A 26,669-nucleotide genomic window follows, 5' to 3' on the forward strand; every position below is an offset into this window, starting at 1 on the left:
ACCATGCTCTGCCTTAGACCCCAATTTGGATGTCACACACAGCAGTGAGTTTGGGCCCAGAGTCTGAATTTATGATGGAAAATAAATTTCCCTCCCCACTGCTAACAAAACTGGCTCACACTCTGCAGCTCCTGTCCTCCTGCTCTCTCCCCCTCATCAATTCTCTTTTCCCTTTTACACATCAGCTGCAAACATCTCATTTGGCTGGGATGCTGAAGGCAGGCTCATCTCTGGCAGTTCCAGACTGTTGATTCAATCAGCTCTTATATCAGCACTAACATAAGGAAGTGAAAAAGGCTCTTGAATTTCATCACCTTGCTAAAAAACTCGGATGGATTTCTGGAAGGATTATTCGATTTGCTTCACTAGGTTTTATAAAGGTTTGTACACAGCATTTAAACTATTATTATTTACTTTTAACAAGCTATTTATGTCCTCCTCTCAACTGCCTAATCAATACTGCTCTCCCATCTGTTCCGAGATCCTGACATCAGCAAATTTCAGTTCTCTGCTGAGTGAGTAAAAAGGAAGGAATAATTTACACACAGTGAGTGGATGAGAGAAAAAGAGATGAGATGAGCTAAATCTCCATGTCCAAAGATGGCCAAACATGCAGGAATTGTGGATCCAAGTCCTCAACTTGCTAAGGACATTGCTGAAACCATTGAAGGAAGATGCTAGGATTCAGAGTAGATCAAAGTGGTTTCTTTCCCTCACAGGAAGAATATTTTGATATTCATTAAAGCTACTTGAGTAAATTTTATTTCAAGTTAATATTTTGAGCCTTCTAGATTTTTCTTTTCTTTGCCCTGGAACAGACCCAGAGGTTTCACCCAGGCCTTTCAGTGTGCACAACTGGCACAAAGTGACTTCTGAAATAATTCTGGAGAGATGAAATCCCCCCTCTGAGAGCTGAAAGGTGAGAGAAGGATGAACATCTGCACATGCAGAGGGGTGCAGAGGAGCAGAGAGTTGATCCAAAGGGGAGAAGTCTCAGGCCTTTGCTGCCCTGCCATTGTCAGGGACTCAGGAGACACCTGGAATGTTTTACAGTGGTGTAAGTCTGGAGTAATAACACTGAATTCTTTGGATGAGGTCACTTCAGCATGGGCTGATTTCTCCTTTTTTGGAGATGGTAGGTCTAGGAAGAGAGGGCAATATCTTCAGCCTGTTGGCATGATCACCAGGAACTTAGGCAGAATATCACAGAGATCTCACCTGGGTTTACTTCACTATAGGGATTTTGGAGGGAATTTTGAATGAGTTAGAGATAGGATTTGTTTTTCTTATCTTCTGCATAGACAGGAAGTGTGAGTTTGGTTCACATCTTTACTATGTAATTCAGAAGATTACAAGACCCTTAGTTATAAGACCTTTTAAGGATTTATTGACTAATAAAACACTGCTAATAAGGATATTTATGTTTTTGATCCAATCCTTAAATATTTTGTTTTACAGATTCATATTACAGTGTAAATTTTCTTAGTCAACCATTATGATACACAAACTTGCAATACTGTATTCTAAACTTCTAAACTTCTTATCTTTGTAATTAGTTTTATTTTTACTATATCTTAAACTCTAAAACTCTAAACTTCCTTCTTCTTAACACGTCTCTGCTTTAAACTATAAATTCTTCTTCTAGTACTTTAGTTTGGAAATCTTTTCCAAAGTCTCAGATTAAATCCTGTGTTTAATTCTAAGCTTTGGTTTACAGGCCCAAAGTTCTAAAAATTTCTTATGTTTCTGATTCAAACACTTCACAGCATTTTTGGTGCTTGCCATCAAGGCAATAAACCCTCAGCCCTCCATGGGCAGGCTGTAAGAGGGTTATAAGTTTCTCTGACAGTAATAATTAGTCCTCAGTGACTGTAGAGGGAGCTGAGGTTGTGCTCAGTCAGGTACAAACACCTACACTCCACACACTCTAGTGCAGGTGTAAATCACAGATTTCTACAGCACTTTATTGTCACCTGGGCTGCAGATGTGTCACAGACACAATATTGGCTCAGTCCTTACAGGCAGCTAGAGAGTGGTTTGTTGGAATTTTCTGTTGATCCCCTTTTTGGGATGGGATCAGCCTTCCTCTCCATGTGCCTCTGCTGATTGTGTGGGAAAACTCCCTGTCCTGTTGAGCTGGACCCTTGGAGCACCTGGTAGTGTTGGATTAATGGCTGGAATCCATGGAATTAGAAGTCTTCTTCAGTCTGAACAATGCTATGATTCCATGATCTCTATAGCTAAAGTCAGATGAAGAAAATAAGGCTTGTCCTATCATGGAAAATAGATTCCAAACTCAAAATCCAGCTCAGGTCTACAGACTGTGAAGAAAAGGGATCCTTACCAAACATTGTGTCATTTGCAGAGCCACACTCAAATATAAACACTTTCCAGACCTCTCCTCTGTAGCAACAGAAGAAGCACAGGGTTAATCCCAAATCTCTAATCAAATGAACAGGCAGATGTTTGGGGCTGATTCCCTGGTGTAAATCAGGAATTGTGCCAGGGACACTGAGCTACACCTGTGCTAAGTCATGGTGGAAAGCTGCCTCCAGTGCAGGGCTGACTTATTTCTTCTGAAAATGAAGAGCTTGGTCATAACTTCACCACTGCACTGTCAGTGTTTGGCTGAGCACTGAGGGTGGGTAAGAATTGTGTGTTTCAGAGAGTGCCTCCACAGCAACCAGTCTTTATTATTTCTTTATACCAAGAAAAAAAATGCACATTTTCTCCTGCTGTGGCCCTCTGCAGCCCCAGCCTTGAATTTTCCTTGTCACCTTCTCAGCTATGTCTAGACATAACATTTTGGAAGACTTTGGAAGTGTGAGATCTTAATCTGCCATCTGCTCCTGTGCTGATAAAGAACCACATCACAGCTCCCCAGAGCTCCACTGGAGACCCTCCATTTGGAACATGGGAAGTGCTGCAAGGTAAATCTGCTGCCTAAAGCAGAGGTTTGAGCTGTTACAGCTGCCTCTCTTCAGTGGTTATTCCACATAAGTCTGTGAAAGTGTTGCTGATTCTCAACAAGGAATTTAATTGGAATATTAAGGCACTTAGTCCTCATTGCAGAAGGTTCAAGCCCTGCTTTTGGCTGGTTTTCAGCCAAAGCTGCTGTGGTCTTTTGTGGAGGCTTTCTATTTATTCCTTTCTTTTCAGTACACCCAAAGAAAAAGAAGCAAGTTTGAGATTTGGTGCAGAGACAGCCCAGCATAAAGGAAAACCAGCATTCCTCTTTCCACCTGAATTCCAGTGTTGGTGGATCTCCTGAAGACCCAAACCACACTGTTGAGCTTTAACATCTTTATGAGAAAGGTGGCTCAGTGGCACTGCTGACCTCTCCCTCACTACTCAAAAACTGTGCCCAGGCATTTATTATCCCTATGATGATTGTGTGCTCCATTTCCCCCATTTTCTCAGGTTTTTTTCACTCTTTTCATCCTGCCCAGAATGACCAGAACTGAGTTGATTTGCTGGGTGGATTATTGTTCCTTTTCAATGAGCATTGTTATTTTGTTCCTTTTTCTCCACAGCTTTGGCCCCGCGACATTTTTTGGGCAGGAAGAGGGGCGGCAATGGGAGGTTATATCTTGAACAATTTCACCCTGGTGGAAAATACCAATAACTTAAAATAAATATGCTCACTGAGATATCACATTACCCTGCTGAGCTCATGTACAGCAGAGATAAAACGGCTTTTTTAGAACTGATTTTTCTTTCTCCACCAGCTGAATGGAATATCAAAATACACAATTTAAAGTAACTGTTAGAAAAAAGGTTACACACGATGCTATCAACAGAAGGGAGCTGAAAATTAAATGGAAATGATTACCAAAGAACTCATTTCCTTTGCTACTGGGAGGCTAACAGCAATAATAAAATAGAATTTAGAAGTGAAAGCTGAGATTCTTCCTTTGATGTCTGAATATTTTCAGTTTATGTTCCTTTAAAATAAAAGGCCACATCATAAATTAAATGTGGTACCTAATTTTTATTTTGTCTCCACTCAAGCAGCATGTTTTCCTCTAGGTGATTATTAAAATAATGATTCACCTCCCCAGCTGCTGTGCACTGGCAGGTTTTTGTTTAGGCAGAGGAGCAGCATGAGTTGGGAAATTGCTGGGTCCCAGACAGGCAGAATCCAGTTGACTCTTGGAAGAGAGGTTAAGGGTTGTTTTTTTTTTTTTTTTTTTAATTCAACATGTGAAAATGCAGAATGATGAGAAAGAACTGATGCCCTTGAGCTTAATTGTAACTGAGCACCCCCTGTGATGTATCTCCTGTGATTGAATCACAGAATGGTTTGGGTTGGAAAGGACCTTAAAGCCCATTTCATTCCACCCCCTGCCATGGGCAGGGACACCCTCCAGTGTCCCAGGCTGCTCCAAGCCCCATCCAGCCTGGCCATGGGCACTTCCAGGGATCCAGGGGCAGCCACAGCTTCTCTGGGCACCCTGTACCAGGGCCTCACCACCATCTTAAAAAAAAAAAAAAATTTCTTACCATCTGATCTAAACCTACCTTCTTTCAGCTTAAAAGTGTTCCCCTTCAAGAGCAAAGAGTTCTCGAAAAACCATAACTACTGAGCTTGGTGCCTCTCTCATTATCACTGCTTTAGTGTGGGAGCAGGGAACATGCTTGGCAGTGAAAATGGGAATGCAATGCCCTCTGGTCCCTCTTAATGAGGATGTACCAGGAGGATGGAGGATTTCCTTCATGAAGTTTCTTTAGCAACTGCAGAAAACAAGTTGATAACTAATTTTTGATGTTTCTTCTGACAAGACTTGCCTGGATGAGCGCAGGTGCCTGCTGGAGGGTGAACTCCAGGCCTGACTCTGCTCACAGAGAGGTGTCCATGGCTGTTGGGGGTATTTGGGGGAAATAGGGCTGTGGGGTAAGTCACAGGTTGTAGGGCAGACCCATATTTAGGAAAAGTCCTCCAGGATAACCCAGGGTGTCTCAGAGGTGCTGCCTGACTAAAAGCAAACAGTTAAACTGCATTCCTCTGCTATAGAGAGCCTAATTAAAATACTTGAATTGGGACCTGAATCCAGATTCAAAGCAGAAATATCTGGATTTCTAGGGGAGATGTCAGAGCAGGAGTGGCAGCTCTGTGCTGCCTGGGAGGCCAGATCAGAGCCATTCTGGTCTGAGGCTGTCCCATCCTCTGAAATCTCCAAAAGTTCTGTGCTTTGCCAACAAAAGCAACTCTAGGATGGTGCTGATGGCTTTGAAGGAAAACAGCAGAGTTCTAATTGAGACCAATGGATGAGGGAAGTGTTACATAACATTACACCAACCTGTGTCCCTCTTTTCTTCCTTACTTGCCTTTTCTGTGCTTGCTTCACCTTCCACAGCTCGATGCTGTTTTCTCCTTTGTTTCACATCTCATCTATTTTCCAATTCTATCTTCGTGTACATAAATATTGAGATGATGTAGAAGATAAAGGACTCCAAATTTCCTGTTACCAACAGTGGAATGGACCCCACTACAGCAGGTACAGTCACTGGGCTGCACTCAGTGCCAGTTACAGAAGAGCTAAAATTACATTTACTTCCTGTATTTCACCAGCTCTGCTTGTGCTGTGATGGAGCAGAGATAAAATTTCTGTGTAAGCAAGGAAGGTAGAAAAGCTTCCTGGGCTCTGCACTGAGACCTCTGCTGGCCTCACACCACAAGACACACTTTGAGCCACACACTGATGATGATGTGGTGGCTGCAGGTGATGTGGCATCCCTGGAGTGCGGGAGCAGGTAAGGTCCCAGCTGGGATCTCTAATGTGGGTTTTATATGTCCAAGGTACAAATATAACTACAAAAGGAAGAGCATTTCAAGTGCCAGGACCCCCTCTTGGGAGTTGTGTTGTCAGACAGGGAATTCTGGTGACACCTTTGTACTGCAAGAGTGTCTTGTAGTAACTGGGCAAAGTTGTCTTTCCTTTCAGCACAGGCTGCAAAGAGCGTGGTGGGGTGCAGAACAGAGCTTGGTTTTCTCTTCTGAATGCTGAGGAACTGTGAGACCAACCCAGCTCCTCTTGGAGGTCTTTGCAGGAGTGCTGGAATCAGGGCTGTCATTGACAGGTGACTCCCACTCATCCTGATCTGGTGGATGCCAACAAGTAGGAATCCATACATCCAATCCTCACCACCAGGTGAGGCAGCAAGACTGAGAAAGGAGCACTTGGGACTCCCAAAACCTGAGCTGAAGCAGGTGGTGCTGGAGGTCAGGCCCAGATGTTTGCTGGTGCCATGGTCCTGCAGCAGTGCTGTGATCCCACAGGGCTCCAGAACAGGATGGAGCCTTCAGCAAACAAATAACCAAACCTGTCAGGCCCCATCTACTGTGATGGTGTTCACAGGGGTCCGAGGATGAGGGAAGAGATGAGGATCTGACTCCATGTTTCAGAAGGCTTGATTTATTATTTTATGATATATATTATATTAAAACTATACTAAAAGAATAGAAGAAAGGATTTCATCAGAAGGCTAGCTATGCTAAGAATAGGAAAAGAAGGAATGATAACAAAAGCTTGTGGGTCGGACAGAGAGTCTGAGCCAGCTGACTGTGATTGGCCATTAATTAGAAACAACCTCATGAGACCAATCCCAGATGCACCTGTTGCATTCCACAGCAGCAGATAATCATTGTTTACATTTTGTTCCTGAGGCCTCTCAGCTTCTCAGGAGGAAAAATCCTAAGGAAAGGATTTTTCATAAAACATGTCTGTGACAATCTACTATGCCATAAAATGAATATTTCATGGAGGAGGGGAGAGAAAGAAAGAGAAATAAGGTGGAAATGGAGGTGCCAGGTTCAGCTAAGGCAGAGGAGCATCTCTGTGGGTACCTGGGCTCATTTCTGTGTGGGTGCTTTCAGCCCTCCCAGGCTGATATCTCTCAATCACTGTCACCACAGGAAAGCGTTTGCTGCTTCCCACGTCACCCTTCACACCCCCAGGCACAGCTGGGACACACAGTGAGCACGTTTGTGGTGCATCGTACCCACCTCCCCCTCTCCCTGCCCCCATCCCCAGTGGGTTTGTGGGGTTTTCAAGCTGGAGGTGCCTCACAGAGAGAAGCAGGTGCTGCTTCTTGTGGTTTGCATCAAAAGCTTCACACTAATCCTCACGCTGTGCCTGCTCTAGCAGCTACTCAGGCAGCTCCTTCACAAGTCATGCTTGTGGTTCTATGGGACCACAGCTGGAGTGCAGAGAGCCCTCCTTCTGATCACAGAGGTGTTAAAACCTGTTTCTCTTCAGTGACTTAACCACAAGAGGTGAGCCAGCACCCTCCTCCCTTGGTCTGTGCTCTTGGGTTGTCCCTGAATTGGAGTCAAGACCAAAATGCTCTTCCACTGCAAAGAGAACATCCCTAAAAGTCCTCCAGGGATACTGCCAGTCTTCAAATGCTTAGAAATGCAGTTTCTAGTCTGGATGAGGCTGGCCAGACGCCATCAGAGTCATGGACACACTCAGGCCCTCATGTGACTTGGCTCACCCTCATCTGGGTGTCAAAGGACCATGTCCTAAGTCACCCTCTTTTAATAAATACCTCTGCACATCTCCTTTGCAACCCCTCAGAGATACCAGACCCCACTGAGCGCTGTGTCACCTTCTGGTAGTGAAAAGGAACATTTCACTCTCTTCCTGGGTACCTTTGCACAGCATCAAATCCTTGGTCTAGATGTTGCCCTGTGGAGTAGTAGTTGTTCAAGTGCTTGCTGCTGCTGTGTATTTATGGATCAAAATTCCCCTGGAGAATGTTCCCCAGACAGCACAGAGCCATTTTAATAGCTTTTCTAAACACCTCTGTTCTTTGTCCCTATTGAATCACTTCAATGCCCATTTCCCAATTATACACAACATTTTATTAACTGTACAAACAGCACTGGCATTTAAAAAATTCATGTCAACTGTTCTAATTAAACATGATGACCAGCTCCACAAACTGTGAGAACAGCTGCCCCCTCCTGCATTTCACACAGCACAAACAAGGATTTCATCAGAATCACTGAACTGAAACCTCTCTCAGGGTGTTCTGCTCTTCTTGTTGGCTTCAAGCCTTGCTCCTGCTGGATTCTGTGCCTGCAGCCACTGCCAGTGATATCCCAGCACTGCCTGCAAGGCTGCACTCATCCTGTTGGGAGCTCCAAATTGACAGCCTGGACCAGCAGAACCAGGAAGGCACCTCTGAAAGGGAACCAGATTTTGGGATAACTCACCTGCCAGAGCTTTTCTTCTCCATGGACTGGAGGCTGATGCAACAAAGCTCCAAATGTATGTTCTTCAAATAAATCCCAACACCAGCCTGAGAGACTGGCTAAGCCAAGTTGTTACAAAATCTTCTTTTTAGACTCTGACTTGATTTTGACGCAGCTTTTCATGGGTATCTCAGTGACAAGTGGTTTCACGCATCTCCAATCTCAGAAAACAGTGCACCTTTATTTAAAAGGATCCCATGATGAAAGGATCATGGAAAAGACATTTTTTTAAACCCACCCACATTCCCACAGACTGGATAGAACACACAGCAAAATGTCACAAGGTGGGGGTGAGGGCCACCCTCACCTGAGGTGCCTCCTGCCCTGTGACCATTGTGTGCAGCTCATTGACCTGTGAGCTGGGACATCATTTACAGAAATAAGTAAATCAGCCTTTGCAGGACCAGTTAGCACCTTTAAACTTAAATACCCCAATTCTGTGAGTGCAAGGCACTTTTGCAATGCTTAAACAATGGTTTGAGGAAATGTTGCCTTTTTCTCATGTGGTTTTAGGGTAAAATGTCAGAAAGCCCCATTGAGATCTTGCCCTGAGTCTGGTGTGTCAGAAGACACTTAAAGCTTTAGAACAGGGTTCTTGAAACATTCTACAACTTCCCATCCTTCCTGCTCAGGCACTAAGTGTAAACCTCTGGTTTTCTGTACCAATCTTGGCACTCTCTTTGGTAATGATCCATTGAGATGTGGAATGGACACCTGAAAAAAGTCTCTTTGTCCCGTGGAGAAAAACTGAATCCTAACACGTGTGAACAGCATTTCTAAAGGATGTAGGGAGCAAATTTCTTTCTTCAAAGCTGTGCACACTTTGGCAATTCTGCACATGTACAAGTGGAGGTTACCAAAGCATCCAACCTGAGTCTTCCCTGATACCCTCAGGCCTTGAGCAAACCACTTTTCCTTCAGAAGAAGGTGGGTCTGAGTCAGAGTTGCAGAAATGGGCACTGACATCACCAGAATGCTCAAATATATTAATATTTTCTTACAGAGAAACCTGTTGGCTGAGTGTACAATAGTGGGGAACAGGTTTTGGCACCTCCTCATTTTCAGACACTTTCTACTTCAAGAACATTGGGAAGAGAGAGAAGAGAGACCAAAAGATACCACAAAGAAACTTTATCATCAATGAAGAGTGGGCTGGCATCTGCCATGGACTGGAGAAAGTCAGAAGCCTCCAGGCATGGTATAAACTTTCTCTGAGGTGCTTTCTTTCTGGAGGGTTCTTGATAAAAACAACCATGCACAGTCTTCAGCTGACAAAGTGCTACTCAAATCATTACAGAGAATTCCTTCAGTAAGGCAGATCTCAGGAAAATATTTTCTCCATTTTAGGGTTCACAAAAGAGAAGTTGCTGAACATATTTTGGTCCATGCTGTTAATCAGTGCTCTGTCAGCACAGGACAGTCTGGGTTTTTCATTTAGGAATTCCTTGTCGAAGTTGCTACAGTCACTTGGAGATTTCTTCAAGAAAAGAAAAAAAAAAAAAGTTAAACCACTAATAGTCAGATCTTTATTACCATGGTACTGGCTCTGTCAGGCTCATTCCTATGGGCCCAGCTCAACCTTCAGCTGGGAGCCAGTAAATATAAATATTATAAAGGAGGCACTGAACCTGTGATCCAGGAATTCTGCCAGGCAGGGATGTTACAGCTTTGTAACATGGCAGACTGAACTCACCAATTGCATAACAGTTGTGGAAGACTGTAAAATGAAAATATTATGTGCTTGTCAAATTAAATTCTATTATTGTTATTAACAGGACTTTAATAATTTAACAAGACTGTTATTAATAGTCAGGATTATTCTGATATAGCCAAACACTTGGTTCCTGAGCTGCTTTACTTTCTGCAGTGCAATGAAAGGCAATCCCTTCAGAATGGGCTGCAGTTCTGAGGTGAAGGGAAGGTGTTACCCTGCTGCAGTAACTGGGAAAGCAGTGAGTAATTTATGGTTTCCCAGGTGTGGGTGTGCCAGACCTGGGCTTGCAGCCACCACCAAGCAGAGCTGTGAGGAGCAGCCAGTAGAAATGCACGGTTTAGAAGACCTGAGATGGGTGGAAGTGAAAGAAGATCCATCCTTACCACTCTTGGTTTGAAAGGAGGCTCCATCCTTCTCTCTTCCAAAGCCTCCCAGTTGATTTCCCTGAAGAAGGCGTGCTGGCGGATGTTCCCTCTCGCCCCCAGCCTCCTCTCGGGCTCTCTTACAAAAAGCTGGAATGTTGATCCCATAGGTTAAATTCTCTGATGATAACACAGGCATAAAGCAGGGTGGAATGTGTAATTATCCAGAGAGGAGGCCATAATCGAGAAAATGTTAGGATTTTCTTTTCCTAAACAAGGAAGTTTACTGATTGGTATTTAGATGATTCTTACCTCTAATCCTGACAGATTACACCAGTACAGGATGTTTGGGCAGAAAGATGGAAGCATGTGCCCCCCAAAGAGTTGTTCAACATCTCAGACTCATGTAACCCTTAGTTTGAAGTATTTTTCCCAGGAGTTAATGAGCTTTGCTCATTAAAACCTTAGGGATTGCTCTGCAAATAAACTGATCTCTGCTGGTGTCTGTGAGGAGATATCAGGAGAAGGAATACACCCAAATCTCCTTGTGGGAGAGGTGTGGTACAGGAAAGACAATGACTAAACTACATCTGTTCCTCTCTACAACAGCTGAGGATAAACTAATTGAAGACAAAGCAATAATTCTGGCAGAAAGGCTTTCATTTGATGGGTGTTGACTCTTACCTTCACCAAAATGTCCTTTGCATCCTTGTCCAGCCAGCGAGGGTAGAAGGGGTTGTCCATGCGGATGGACTGGAAAAGCTCCTCCTCGTCTTGGCCATGGAAAGGGGATTGGCCAATGAGCATCTCATACAGGAGGACACCAAAGGACCACCAGTCCACAGAGGTGTTGTACTTCTGCCCCAGCAGTATCTGCCCAGAAAGAGGAGCCACAAAGGCAGAAATCAAATGTCTGACATGAGTTTTTCAACTTCAGGAGGGCGGGCAGACCATGGCCTTGCAACAGCTGCTCTGTCAGAGGTGCTTCCCCCTGCCTGCAGCAGGAGCCAGAATTCTGCCACTGGAAACTTGGAGCCACACCTGGGTGCCAAAACAGTCCCTGGCACTACAGACAACAAGCTGCATGTAATTCTTCCATTACTTGAACAAATCCTTGGCTACCAATGAGATCTCAAATGTAAAAGATGAGACGAGTCATCTTTAGCCTGCTCTCCAAGGGTTCAAATCAGGCTTGTGAAGTCCAAGAGGACAAATGGTCAGGAATCAGCATCTTGGAATTGATTCCAGTGACACAAACTGAGTTTTAAATTACAAATGTGGCAGCTTAAAGGTACTTGGGGACTATCAGTCACTTAAAAGGGTGTGACTCTACCCCAGCAAAATCTTCCTCAGGAAAAACATGAAAGGGGTTGGTGATCTGTCCTCTTGAGATGTCTTTAAATGGAGGAATGGGAATTTGTCCTCAGTCAGTTCCTTGGTTTGTGCATTTCAGTGTCACCTATAAAGTGACATCCAGCTGGAATGATGACCTCCCCAGGGTCTAAAGGACCATCACCAAGTTCTCAAACTTCCTCTCTGGAGAAGCAAAATTAATCTCACCTGCTTTTAAGTATCTGTTGTGGAGATATCTAGAGCTGGACCACTTATCACTAGCTCCTTTTATAGCCAAGGAAGGGAATTCATCCGGTTTTAAGCATCTAATTAAATATCTACCTGCTGTAAAATACAACCCCTGTGTGTCTCCTTTGGTTCTCAAAGAGCCTCAAAAACCTGCTCATATATAGATTTTTACATTGCAGATATCTAAAGGTTCACGTGATGACTGTGGTGCGTAGGATTCTTATCAGAATTTTAGAGCTGTAGAGGGGAAAATTTAATTTTGGGCCACAATCTTTACTCTTGAGCCCACATCTTGGTTGCAGTGGGATGCTCTATGCTCCATCTGTCTCCAGAAGAGGAGAGGCCAAAGGTACAAAAAATAGATTTGAATATATGCTGTAATATATACAATGAGCTGTACTATATACAATATGCTGTAATATATACAATTCTACTCAGAGCCAAAAAAAATAAAAATCACCAAGACCCCTTAATATATTTTTTTCTGGATCACTTACAAACAAAATCATCCCAACCTTTCCTTCTGAAAAGAGAAATTATTTTTATAAGACTTCGTCTTTAAAAGTCTTAAGTATCTGGAAATTGAAATTGAAGTGTTTTATGGCACTCAGAAATAAAAGGGTTTATTTTGTTTGAAATTCTCTGGGACAAAAATAAACTCATTAATTTAATTTCAGGCTGTCTTTTTTTCTGGTCAGATTTTTTTGAAAAGAAAAAAAATTGCTTGTCTACTGACCCATACCCCCCTTATTTGCATGGCTGTGGCCAAGGTGCTGGGTCTGTAAAAATTTACAGTGGCAGCAGCTGCAGTGAAATACTGACAGAGTCCAGTGCTCCCGCCTGTGGCAGGAGAGATGATCCATAAACTCCAGAAGTGCTTTCAATTTGGAGATAAAATGTTTTATAGGCACTCATTGAATCCCTAAAATAAACATAGCGTAGAAATAAAACTCTGAGCTATTTCAGTTTTTCTCTTTTCTATAAAATAAAATCACATATAATGGATCAACTCTTGGCTTTTTTTTTTTTTTTTAGGAGCAAAAGATAGCATTTTTTTTCTTAAATAAAGGCATACTGAAGTGGAATAAAAGACAATTGCAGCTTGATTGCAGAGCACACTTACACCCATTCTTAGGCAATAGAAATCCAATTGATTTGAAGAGACCCTTAAGCCAGCAGTGGTGTAACCTCAGCCAGACTCGAGTGAAGGACCAATGAATTACAGCAGAGGGGAAAAAAACCCTAAAGGTTTTGACAACTCTTTGGAAAATACCAATATCCATCATGAAAACACGGAAATTACAAAATGGGATCTTGAAAGGTAAATAAATGGATTTCAGACCAACGTCAGACATGATGCATGGATGACTTGTAGGTTTTTCTCTGAGCTAAAAAAATATTTTCTGTGGCCACCTAATTAGTCAAAGCCTCTCTATAGTAGGATCAATCATTGTGTGAAGCCATCAAGTTAAGGAAACTTTCTCTTTTCTGGAGAGATCTAGTCCAAAACACCTAAATTTTCTAGCTTAAATAAAGAACAAGTTTATGTCTGGGTAAAAATTGAAATAAGGGAAAGGGCACAGTCAGCATTCCTCAGGCTGTGTCTGTCCCTCAATTTCAGGACCTCTTGGAGTTTCTTCTGCCATGGTCCAAAAAGAATTTCCATTGAGCATTCTCTTCCTTGGTTTAAGCCAAGTTCCACTTGCACCAAAAAATGAATTAGCCACAAAAAAATAAGCAATGCCAAACAGTAACACAGATTGAGCCATGCTGAAATCCAGTTTCTGGCCTGGAACTGCTCCTAACCAGGTTACTGCTCGTTGCAACCTCCACCACTGCACAGCAGTCATGTCTGGAGATGTTCCCTGTCCCACAGCACTCCCTGTGCCCCACACCTACCTCAGGGGCAATATAGTCGGGAGTGCCACAGAAAGTGCTTGTCTTTGCATCTCCAAACATGTTCTCCTTGCACATCCCAAAGTCGGCAATTTTGATGTGCCCCTCGTTGTCCAGGAGGACATTGTCCAGCTTCAGGTCTCTGTGGAGGAAGAGAAGAAAACAATTTCTTCAAAGTGTGAAGCGCACAAGTTATTTCAGCAGGTTACACTTATTACACTCATTCTCTGCCTCTGTGTATTGCCTCCATGCTGGAAATACAAAGGAAGGCTGAGGGACAAATGAGGAACTGCTCTCTTGGGCTTCAGCATTCCCCTCCTGCATTTCTCTTGTTGCAGCACTGATTTATCTGATTTATCTGCTGGAGAGGACACAGAATCATGGAATCACAGAGTGGTTTGACTTGGAAGGGACCTTAAAGATTCCCCAGTTCCAATCCCCTGCCATGGGCAGGGACAGCTTCCACTATCCCATATTGCTCCAAACCCCCTCCAACCTGGTCTTGGATACTTCCAAGGATCACATCACCCAAGACATCTTCCAAAAGCTGTTTCCTTCAAGGATGCACAATAATGAAGCTAAGAAGGGTTTTGTGCCAGCTGGTGCTTCTTCCCTAACACAGTTTGGAGAATGAGAGCAGGTAATTCTCACTCTCTCCTCCCCTGGGAATCTCAATATTTTCTCTGAAGCTGCTGCCAGATCTCCCTTGTAGAGCAGACTCTACAAATGCCACAAGAGGTAAGGACCCACAAGCCCTGCAGAGGGTCAGAATAACCCCAGAATAATCCCAGAATAATCCCAGAATAACTTCAGAATAATCCCAGAATAATCTTAGAGTTCCCACCACTGCTGGGCTGCACCATCTGAATCCCAGGATTTAGAAAGCCTTTCACACTCAGCTGCCAGGCTGCTGTCTCAGTTTTCAGGCTCTCAGCTTCTCTGGGAAACAAAGAGCCCAGAGAGAGGAAGAAAAGAGAAATGGACAGAGAAGGAAATAAAAGCAAAGGAGCTGATGAATCATGACCATTGGTGGAGAACAAAGAGGTCCTCAAGTGGGAACTAACTGTGAAAGGAGAGAAAAACTTGTAAAGTAGAAAAAGCAGAAAGAAAGGAAGAGTGGCATGGATTCCATGTTAATTTTCTTAGATCTTTCCTAAAGGTTTTGTTTTGATTTGAGATAGTGACCCAGGTAAAATGTTTGGATCAGTGATGCTGCACTCAGCTGGGGATGTGGGTAGAATTTGGTTCACTTGGTCTTTGAGCACAGACATTCCTGCACTGCCTGGTTTGTGCTGGCAATCACTGCTCCTTCTCCCAAAGCACCCAGACACATTTGTGTGTCTTAATATATATATTTTAAAAATTATTATATATTAATATAATATAGAAAAATAATAAATAAAAATAACAATTACACCCACAGCTGAGGGTGTAATTGTTATTTTTCACACTAATTCAGGGCCTACACATATTTTGGCCAACAGGCCAAGTTGGATGGGAGTTGATCCTGTGGATGTCATCCCTGCCCATGGTGAGGGGGCTGGTGATCTTCAGGGCTCCTTCCAACCCAAACCACTCTGTGAATCTGTGATTCTGTGATTTTCCACATTTCAGGCAAGAGGCCCAACAACGAGGCTACTGCAGGGACGCCCTCCCTCTGACAACTGCTTTACAATGCGGGGTTTTTTTCAGAAATGTTCCTCAAGGAAGGTATTTCTAGTGCTTGATGCTCTTGGGATAATGGCCTGTGCAAAGCTCCTTGTCCTGCTCGGGCCAGGTCCCCATCAGGGTGGGAGACACTGCAGTGTTTACACACTAAATTGTTGTGTGCTGCAAGAATATGGCCCCAGACAAAATGGGAGTCATCAATCAAAGAGAAATACAGAGAAAACTGAGAAACATTTGCCTTCCAAGTGGCAGACACTCATGTTGTCACAATTTCCAGCTGGAATGACTTATTTTAGTTACAACGTTGAGATCAATCTCGGGCTGCCAGCACTGCTTTTATTCATCTGGTAGATCGAAGCAAAACAAAAAAAACCATCACCTACAGTTCCCTTTCATTATTTTGATGAGTCTCAAACTCATTGGCTCCAGGGATTGGAGTTTCTGCCAAAAAACACCTCGGCTCATTCGTTAAAATTTAAGGCAATGTTTCCAAACGTGGGTGCATGAGACAGAACAGCTGGATTCATTATTCTTACAACATCACAAGAGATGCAGCTTCAAAAATTATTTCTATTCACTTTCCTAAGTGCTTAGTTTGCTCTGACAGATATACTGATGACTCTGTGTTCTCAGCTGACCTTGTTGTCATTGTTTTCAGTGAAAAAGGGAAAAGAGAGTAGGACTGGTTAAATCTTTTCTCTCAATGCTTGATACCCAAAGCAATATCACCAACTTCTGGGAATGAGATATTTCTTCCTATCCACATGCTACCCAGTGCCCTCAATTCCCAAGGTTCCAGACTCTAAGCACCCCTCTCCTTTCAGGAGGAAATGGGTCCCAAACCCCAGCACAGCACTGGCACAGTGATTCCAAGTAAAAATGTGAATTATAGATAAAATGTCAGCGTTAGGAGCTCTGCCATAAAGTCACCATGTCCTGCAGATATATTTAATCAGATTTTTTGAGAAGACTGACTAAAAATAACAGACATGGCCAAGTGATTTGTGCACTTCAGAAAATTTTTCCCTTCACTCATGGAGAATAAGAATTAGAGACAGAAAAGTTGCTGAGGCCCCAGAGATCATCTTAGCTTAATGCCACTGATATTGATCTCATGTTTATGCAATCACCATCACTGGTCAATAAAGACTATAAATGGCTCCCACATGAGTACTAATAAGAATCAAAACTCGTGTTTTAAAGGGAGAATGGATTGTGAGCAAGTCATCCACTTTCAGCATTTGCTCTAATGTTCATGCTACATGACAAACACTAAAATAAGCTCATTTTGGGCTCTGCAAACATCATTGCTGTAGGGAGCTTGCTCATTTATTTGTGACAAGTTATTTGTTTTCTGCTTTTAAAGAAGGCTGCAGTGTAATAACTGAATTTTGCCATGAGGTTGAGCTTAACCAGAGCTCCCCAGAAATTTAGATCCTCCTTTTGGCCATGGGAAATCAGACTGTGGCCTAATTTCTGGTAGAACTGGACATTTCCCATACACATTTTAACACAGGCTTGATGAACCTAAAAATGCCCTCTACTCTCTGCTTATTACAAGAAGAACTTAACAGACAACTCAGATTCATGATGATGAGACGAATCCCATCTCCCCACTGTGCACAAAATTAATCCAAAATTAAGATATATCACTGTCTCACTGTTTTTGTTACTAGGGTTGAGCTTGTCACCACTGTCCCAAGGTAACCAGCACAGCAGATGTACCAAATTTCTTGTTTCTGACTCGACCCTAATATACCTTGATATGTTGAAAGCTTAAACCAGGTGCCTGCACTGGGTGCTGTGTGAATGGCTCTGTGTAAATGCAAAATGTAAAAACCACATCCCAATAAATCCATTTGTTTTACTGTTAACTGAAATAGAAGTGGGTTCTGAAAGAAGGATCAAAACTGCCTTTTCTACAGTCTCTCTTCAAAATAAAACACCCAAACTATGTAGAAGGGAAATGTGCAGGGAATTGCAATGCCAGTAAGTACAGCCAAGGAACAGCCTCTCTGCTGCCATTGCAGGAAAAAGCAGAAAAGGTTTAGCATTTAACATATTTATTACACTAAAGAGTAAAATTACCTGTATATGATGCCCTTGGAGTGGAGGAACTGGAGCCCACAAATGATTTCAGCAGCATAAAACCTGAATGACAGAAGGCACAGGTCAGAACAGGAGCTTCTTCCCAAAGGTTTTTTCAATTAGACCCAAAAAGAGAAAAACCTTGTCCCCACAAGAGCCAAAATTTCTTTAGGTTCCAGAAGGTTTGGAGTGTCTCCAGAAGGCTTGGGGTGACTGTGTTTTCCTGATGGGTGATGTGAGATTCCCAAAAGCAGGGGGAATCTGAGATGGGGAGCACAGACAGGCTCCCTGCCCAGATTTATGACCTGCTTTTCAAAGAATCCTGGAATTCTGGAATTATTTAGGCTGGAAAACCCCTCTAGCATCGAGTCCAGCCATTAACCCAGCACTGCCAAAACCACCACTAAAAAACCACATCCCCAAGTGCCACATCCACATTTTTTGAACACTTCCAGGGACAGTGATCCCACCACTTCCCTGGACAGCCTGTTCCAATGACTGAGTACACTTTCAGTAAAGAAATTGTTTTCTGGTTTTGAAAGCTTATCCATAATATGGGCTATCCAGCAGGCTGGTGGCCTTTCTCTGGAGTTGTTTTTTGAGCTTGAAGTCATTGTTCTCAGCACATTTTGACCCAAAGGTCAAAGAGGCCATCATTGTGAAGAATGAAAGTGCTGTCCCAGAAGTGAATAAAACCACAGGATCATATCCCACTCCAGTGTGGCACAGCTCTGCTCCCTCAGTCTTCAATGCATTGGCCCTTAACTCTGGATGTTCAAATTCATTTGAAAAATATCACCAAACACTGATTTAAAAGATGGTGTGGGTTTTTTATTATTAAATTATTAAATAAACGCAATTCCTATAGTGGTTTCAATGTTGACGTTCAAAATACCTTTTGCTTGCAGAAGGATCAAAAGCACCTTTCATTTATTCTAATTCTTCTATTTGCTTTAATCAAAGCTAAATACATATTTAATTCTCTGCTGGTATATTAATTTTTTGTTTAAATTTACCTTTTGTGCTTTTGATAGGTTTTCACCCCACCCCCTTGAACTTTAAGTGGGGAAAAAAGGGAAAATCCCATTACTTCTGACAAACAACAGCTTCACCTCTGACCACTGGGCTGGGAACCTCAGCTTAAGCAGGTCCTGCAGCTTGGCTACAGGGTGTTGAAAAGAAGCAAGGTCATGTCTGAGTGAAACCAAGACTAAAAGTCTTCTGTGGGAGGGGGAAGAGGATGGGAAGTGACTCACTCCAGTCCCCTGAGCTGGGAGAATGTCCTGTATTGTTCTATTGAGTTTGGGGACAGCTGGGACAGAGAGGCTTCCAGCACAAGCATCATCCCCACTTTTCAGCTGGGCAAGGTGGAGAGAGGTGAAATAATCTGCCCAAGATTTCCTCTGTGGGGCAGGGGCAGAGCAGGGAATGAAATCAGGCCCAAAGGCAATGGTAAATGTCTTACGTTGCTCTGGGGAGGTCGAACTTGTGGCAGCTCTGGATGTGGAACATGAGGTCTCCTCCATTGAGGTATTCCATCACAAAAAAGAGGTTTTCCTAGAGAATGAGACAAGGAGATAATAAATAATAAATAATAAAATCAAACTGCTCAGAAAGCACTCAAAAAGAGGAAGGAAAGTGTTACTGTGAGGGTTTTGGAAAGAAAACAGCTTTTTTTTTTTAGATTCCTCATTTCTCCTCTTGGTTCCCTAAGCCCAAACTCACATTCCCTGCTCTGATTACTATAAACACCACTAGCAAACACTGCAAAGCCCCTTCATAACCAGCTGGGGCCGTGGATTTTTACCAGCAGAGCTCCAGGCTCACAGAAAGGGGTCAGTGACTTTACAGTGCCCGTACAGCAGAAGGACAGATGGACAAGCTTCTAGTGGAAAAGGCAAAAATCACTCCCAGCTCTCCTCTGGTCCCCATCCCAGTTCAGTACCCATCCAGTGGAGTCACTTCAAGCTGGTGTCACCTGCATTCCTGCACAGCTTCCATGGAGGCACCTGGGGCTGACTCTCTCAAGTCATCAGAGACACCAGCCAGACACAGCCATTTGTTCCAAGCACATGCTTGATTTTAAGCCTGAAAGCTGCTCTATGTAACTTGCTGGTGGGGAAAGTAATGAATTAATCATGTTTCTAGATACCCATTGAGCACCTGCATGGTCGAGTTGTTGTCCCCAGTTACAAGGAACCATCAGTTGTTCAGCCAGGGCAGTGAAAAACTCTCCTCCTGGCACGCAGAAATGATGGAATCTCTCTATATATAATGAGCAGAACTGATCACTGAGGTTTCTTTTCCAATCCTTGATACAGAATCATGGAATCACTGCATGGTTTGGGTGGGAAGGGACCTTAAAGACCCCTGAGGTTCCAACCCCCTGCCCTGGGCAGGGACACCTCCCACTAGGCCAGGTTGCTCATGTCCATGACACTGATCCACTCACAGCTGCAAGAGCCAAAACTCACCACCAGAACCCTGCAGAAGCTGGTTTGGATTGATGCCTTCCCCTCTGAATTGTCTCTACAAAGCAGAAAAGGCACCTTTTTCTGAAGGAACGGATCTGCACACTGAGCTATGGTCCCAGTTTAAACTTTTGTTTTGGGAATCTCACCTTTTGTGCATAAGTGCAGGAATAAAACAAAATGGATGTGGTATTTTTCCCCCTCAAAGCCTCTCTCTGTTCTGTACACACCTGAAGTCAGTCATCTCTAGGCTATGCTATAAAGTTTATGAATATCTTCCTTGTGTTGCCTATTGCCCATTGCACTTTTTCTGGGGGGGAAATAGAGTTATTTTCACTTATATTTTTAACAGTTGAAGGTTTTTATCCATAAAATCTAATGTAAGTATCTCTGGCAGCAAGCCAAGAGCTGGCTATGTTCAAAAACCACAAAAGTGCTTGTTCCTTTCAAACAACAGCTGTCTGCTCTAATTTGTGCAATTTCTTTAGCCAGATCCTCTTAATTACAGCACTCTAATTTAAATGGACTCACTGGAAACCCCACCTGTTATCCAACAAGCTCAAAGCCAGATCTGGCCTCCTGGGGAAAGAATACAAATTCCATCACTCAACCAAATGGGTGCAGGTTTTCAGTGTTTCTTGCACCTGCAGGGGGCTGTGCACATAAATGAGTTTCAGCAAGCAAAAAAGGCCAGAGGAAGGTGGGAAATTTAGTGAAGAAATGTATAAATGCTGGAAGCAATGTGAGCTCAGGAAAATACGTGAACAGATGCTCTTTGGGAAGGTGCACAGGGAGGTGATGGGGTTTAGCCAACAACACACCAGCAACCATGTGTGTCCTGCTGGGACTGAAGAAACCTCATGGGGCTTGAAATGGGCCAGACTCAGCTTTAGGGGGCTGGGAAGGAAAAATCCCCCTCAGTTCCCCTGTAAAGTCCACTGATTTTGGCTGCACCTCATCACACATCTCTAATTGTAGCCTGAAATCCTTGTTTATCCAGTAGAATGAGCAGTCATGCTCTGCTTGTTCATGGATTGAGCAACATCTGATGTACTTGTTTAAATGAACCCAGGGACTCTGTCTTGAAACTGGGGACTCTGGCAGCATCCTTGAGGGAAGAAAAGGTGGAGCAATCCCTCAGAATAATTTACATCCACATATACAAACCCTGTTGCTCCTTAAGTCATGGAGCTGGAGAATACAAACTTTACTCAGGAATGTTTAGTACTGAAGTTTATGATATATCAGGTGCTATAGAAAACTCTATTGAAAAGACAGACAGGATCACCCTGACTTTCCTGCTCTTGGAAGGGGTTTGGAAGTTCCCCTTGCTTCTTAAGAAGTGCAGATTCCTGGAACAGCTCATGGAAGAGAACTGGTTGAGATCAGCCCTACGTCATTATGAGTGGTGAGGTGTAACCAAGAAAGGCCTAGTGCAACAACTTGCTGCAGTCAGCTTCCTAGGTCTGAGATCTGCAGAGCACATTAAATATGGGAAGTGGCAAAACCCGTTCTAGAAACCACCAAAAATTCAAGAGAGAGCTGAGGTCAAAGGGTCGGAGTGGCGGGGGGGACGTTCTTGCACACAGGCTCCACTTCACTGCCCCTTGTCCTGGGAAAGTTGGCTGATGGCTCCTGCCTGTCCTGGGAGGCTCTGGAGCCTGTCAGCACTTGGAGCAGCCAGGGGGGTTTTATCTGGTTGAAAATGTCCCTGCTCACTGCAGGGCAGCTGGACTAGATGACCTTTAAAGGTCTTTTCTAACCCAAACCACTCCCTGATTCTCAAGGTTCTGCCATGCCCTTATCCCCTGCAGCGGTCCTGTGTCACAGACATGTTTTATGAAAAATCCTTTTGTTAGGATCCTTTCTCCTGAGAAGCTGAGAGGCTTCAGAAACTAAATGTAAACAATGGTTATCTGCTGCTGTGGAATGCAACAGGTGCATCTGTGATTGATCTCATGTGATTGTTTTTAATTAATGGCCAATCGCAGTCCAGCTGTCTCAGACTCTCTGGTCAGTCACAAGATTTTATTACCATTCCATTCCATTCCATTCCATTCCATTCCAGCTTTCTGATGAAATCCTTTCTTCTATTCTTTAAGTATAGTTTTAATATCTCATTTTCTTTTAACATTAATATATATAATAAAATAATAAATCAGCCTTCTGAAACATGAAAGATTCTCATCTCTTCCCATGTTGGAGTTGCCTGCAAATTCAGCAGTCCTGCCTGTGGATGTTGAGCAAACAACAGGAATGTTGTTGCTCAATGTGAGACCCACACAGCTCTGCAGAAGGCTTGGAAAGAGTGTCCTGTCCCTCTGCCCTGCAGGCAGGTGACAGACAGAGTGCTGACCACCTGTGGGAGCATCCCTGGGTAGCAAATGCTCAAGCTAAACTTCTGGTCATGGTTCTGGACTCACACAACAGAAAAAGTTTGGTGCCATGACAGACCTCATGACCATCTTTTGTGACCACAGAGCTCAAGGAGGATTGTAAAGGCCCTTCCTGCACTCAGAGATGGACACTGCACCAGGGTAGTTATAAAATCATAGAAATTCTGAGCTGGAAGGGACCAACAAGGATCATCACAGTCCAACTCCTGGCCACAGGACACCCCTGAGAATCACACCAGGTGCCTGGGAGCATTGTCCAAACACTTCCTGATGTATTTAACACCAATTGACTTAAGAATATCTGTAGGGGGATAGAATATAAGAAAATAAAGATAGTGTAGAAAGTAATCTCACCCCTAAGGAGCTGCAGCTGGGCCAATTATCAAAGATCAGGAACAGGCCTGACTTTAACAGGCCACAGCTGTAACAAATGAGCAGAAGATGCTATAAAAGAGTGGGGTGGCTGAGTAAGAAGGGAACTGGAGTCAGTTGGGGGCTTTGTGAAGGAAAAAGAGTCAGTGCTAGGAGGAGGTGCCCATGAGAAACACCAAGAAGGTGTGACACTTTTGTGATAGGAGATGACAGTATGGAACCCCTGCAGTAAGATGACAACAAATATCCATATATCAGTGTTCCAGATTGCAATGCAAGATGTATTCTATTGCCATCTGTATGACAGATTACCTTTGTCAAGTGGCCATTTTGCCTTATCTCTCTCTCTCTGAGTGCTCACAATCACTCCTCCCTTGGGAGGGGACATCTGCAGATAACAGCTATTGAATGTCACTGCATGGCTGATAAGAACTACAGCATCCCGTGGGGAGATGTGAGCCCAGAGGGAGGAGCCAAGCATTCCTACCTGGATATAATCTGGAGATTCTGGAACACCAGCACGGCTTCTCCACTGGATTCCCCAGAGGAACAGAAGCTGCCTCTTCTCCCACTGGATCTTCAGAGGAAGAATACATCCTTCTCTACAGGATCCCTGCTCCAGCAGAACCACCTCTGACACTGCAGGAGGGCTGCAGCCACAATTCCAATGGGACTGCCACCAACATCCTGACCCACACGGTGTCAGGTTGGGTTCTGACTCTGTCAGTGTTGTTCTAGTGTACTGCATTGTTTATTTTATTCTTTTATTTTTCCTTTCCTATTAAAGAACTGTTATTTTCCTGCTCCCATATTTTTGCCCGAGAGCCCTTTAAATTAAAACTTATAGCAATTTGGAGGGGTGGGGAGGGTTTACGTTCTCAAGTTCAGTCAGGGGAGGCTTCTGCCTTCCTTAGCAGACTCCTGTCTTTCCAAACCAAGACAATCAGCCATTCTCTACTTCTAGACCATCTCCCAGGGGCTTTCTCCATTGCAGCACTGGGAACAGGACAAACCCTTCTGTGGGAGGGTGAAGTGCTGGTCCTGCAGCAGACAGAGCCCTACAACATGAGGTTGTACAACACACAGACATGGCAGCAGTGTCCTGCACAGCATAACACAGCTCCTGTTCACAAAATAACACTGCTCCCCAGTCCTGCCAGTGCTGAAAGCCTTGGATTGCTGCAGGAACTCATTTCCCTGCCCTTTCAATCCCTCAGTGCCTGTGCTGAACTCCTCCCCACAGAGCCACCTGCTCCCTCTCCAGGACATGGCAGGGATGGGGTTAAACCAACCTGCTCTGCTGCACTGCTGGGAGAATGAATAGGCACTATCAGAGATGCTTTCAACTTTATAAACAATGAGTATAAAGCAGGCAGCATTTAAATGGATCTTTTGAAGGTACATCCTTTAATAGGCTCTTAAAGTCCTTTAACCAGCTGGAAGCCCTCCAGAGCACTTTTCTGCAGAGATTTTCAGATTTTTGTTTTCTTTGCATTTTGAAAGCACTTGCATACATACAAATACACAATTTAACACCATTTACTGAGGAGCAAAAATTCTTCTTCCCAGGGATTCCAGGAGGATGGATGTCAGAATAATTAATGCTGCAGGACAGTGTGGATTTACCTGTGTTTAGATCAGTTACCCTAACAAATGTCTCCATGTGGAGAGGGCTCTAGATCAATCCTGCTGCATTCCCATTGAAATAGGCTGTCCCCAGTTAAGGGAAAGGCTGGACATGATGCAATTCCTGCAGCTGGCTCTGCTCTCACCTTTTCGTGCAGCTCAGCACAGCCTGAATGCTGATGCACACCTTGGATCTGTTTTATTTCATGGGATAGCTGGCAGCCAAAAGCTTCTCCAGCCTTTCCCACCACATCACTGAGTGCTGCAATCCCATCAGAGCATCCCAGTGGGAAAGAGGGCAATGCAGTCCTCTCTGTGTCCACTGTCACAAGGAACAGTTAACACAAGGTTACTCCTTCACCTCTGCTGGAATTTGCACCAGAGCAATCCAAGCTTTAATTCTGTTTTTTGGTTTAAATACTTTTCCCCACCCTCTTGTGTAATATCAGCCAGTCTTCTGGAGATGGCAGCATTTCTTACAGCTGCCCAATAATCCAGCCCAGCCTTTTCTCTCAGTGTTTATTCCTTGTTCTAATCCTTGCACTCTCAGCATTCCTGGCTCTTTGAGCTGCTCATTTGGGATGCTCAGCATGATGTGCCCATCTGCTTGGTACAAAGCACAGGAATATATTTATACATATAAATATATACTTATACATATAAATATATATTTATACACATAAATAAAATACATTTGCAGAGAGGAAGGTGCAGACTTGGCTTCCACTCGAGCTCTGAGATCCCAAGACCTTTCCTCACACTCAGAGCAGACAGAGCCCATCACTCACTGATAAACTGAGGCACCATCAGCCCAGGTCTTGCAAGAGAAGTGGTTCTCCCTATCAGTGTCCAGCAGAATCTTGGAGAGAGACTGATTTCCTCAAGGCTAGAGAAAGATTTGTCTGAAGTTTTGTGGATTTAAAAAAAAAAATAAAATCACTAGACCAAAAACGAAACAAAAACTAGCCAAATCCATGAAACGTAAATATTTTAGCCGTTGAAAAACAGAAAAAAATTTAAATGTTTTTATTTTAGGAAGTAATTTTTTTTCAGGATAAACTGCAGCTAGACTACAGATTTTTAGAAATCTCAGGCAAAGCTGACTGCATTTTGGGCTGATTTTCCTCAGGCTGGACAATGGGGAGGCAATGACAATATGTGTATTGAATATGGCAATCATCTTTTACTTTAAAAAACCCCCACTTCTGAGCTATCCTCCTCTTTTCCTGGCCAGTTCCTTCCCCCAGTTCACATCACATGGGCTGACATCACCTAGAAGTGTCTTACAAAAACTTCACATATTTGATATTTTAATTACAGCTGCTCACACCTCCTCTGGCACAGCCCTGTAGAAATCCCAAAGCTCTGTTGAGGCGTTGCTATTTCTGCTAAACCACGTTGAAATTTTGGCCAGGATCCAACAAGACCTTGCCAGCCTTCCTGCCTGTTGCTTGCAAGAGACAAAATCCTCAGAGCTTTCCTAAAATTTCCCATCAGCCGCTTCAAATTTGGCCTTGAATCAGATTTTTTTTCCAAGCACAAAGTACTCAGAATACTACAGGGATGGACAGATATTTCCAAGAAAAAGTAGGAGGATGGAGCTAGGGATGTTCAGGAGGTCCCTGGCACCACCAGGCAGAGGAGCTGAACATGCCAAGGGTGTGAAATGCCCCCATGCCAACCCCATGCTCTGATTCAGGGCAAAGAAATCAGCCCTGCCCCTCAAGAGGCAGTCAGAGAGAGAAGAAAACTGAAATCATGCTTGGAAAAAAAAAATAATTTCAGGAATTTAAGTAACCTCTGAGGAGATATTCTAATGAAAAATCTGAAAATACCCATGGAAAACAAAGAATTTTCAAATTACGACCACACTTCTTTTACAATTCTTTTCTCCTTCTTGCCGGTGTAAGAGATTTTTCAGTCAGTATTAAGCACACAAGGGCAACAGAGGATGAGAAAAAGGCCCACCACCAGAAAAAAACACGTAATACAACACTGAGCAGAAAATAAACATTTCTGTAATATTTTCTTTTAAATTGCAGTAACCATTACTTCTCTTTTGGGTTGAGATAATCTTCTCTGATGCTATTTTGTGCTGCAAGTCAAAATGCCTCAAGATTTAATTTGCATTTAGGTAAAGGGTGTTAATAAAACTTGGTCAATGAGGTAAAGAAACAGAAATAAAAGTGACTTTCAAAAAGGGGAAGCCTATTTTTATGGCAGAAGATCAGTGTA

At 43.4% G+C, this 26,669-nt stretch overlaps 1 protein-coding gene across 1 annotated transcript in view; it reads right to left on the reverse strand.

The window, feature by feature from the left end:
• Positions 1 to 7,844: 7,844 nt before the first annotated feature.
• PRKCQ (protein kinase C theta) overlaps positions 7,845 to 26,669 on the reverse strand; it is a 58,434-nt gene continuing 39,609 nt past the window's right edge. Inside the window, exons 14-19 of the mRNA XM_063153686.1 lie at positions 19,035 to 19,126; positions 17,570 to 17,632; positions 13,817 to 13,955; positions 11,021 to 11,209; positions 10,358 to 10,486; positions 7,845 to 9,737 (exon numbers count right to left, since the gene is read on the reverse strand). Of these exons, the coding sequence (XP_063009756.1) occupies positions 9,582 to 9,737; positions 10,358 to 10,486; positions 11,021 to 11,209; positions 13,817 to 13,955; positions 17,570 to 17,632; positions 19,035 to 19,126 (768 nt within the window). The 3' untranslated portion in view covers positions 7,845 to 9,581. The remainder of the gene's footprint in view (positions 9,738 to 10,357; positions 10,487 to 11,020; positions 11,210 to 13,816; positions 13,956 to 17,569; positions 17,633 to 19,034; positions 19,127 to 26,669) is intronic.

This window comes from Melospiza melodia, chromosome 4 (assembly GCF_035770615.1).
Source record: "Melospiza melodia melodia isolate bMelMel2 chromosome 4, bMelMel2.pri, whole genome shotgun sequence".
NCBI classification, from domain to species: Eukaryota; Metazoa; Chordata; class Aves; order Passeriformes; family Passerellidae; genus Melospiza; species Melospiza melodia.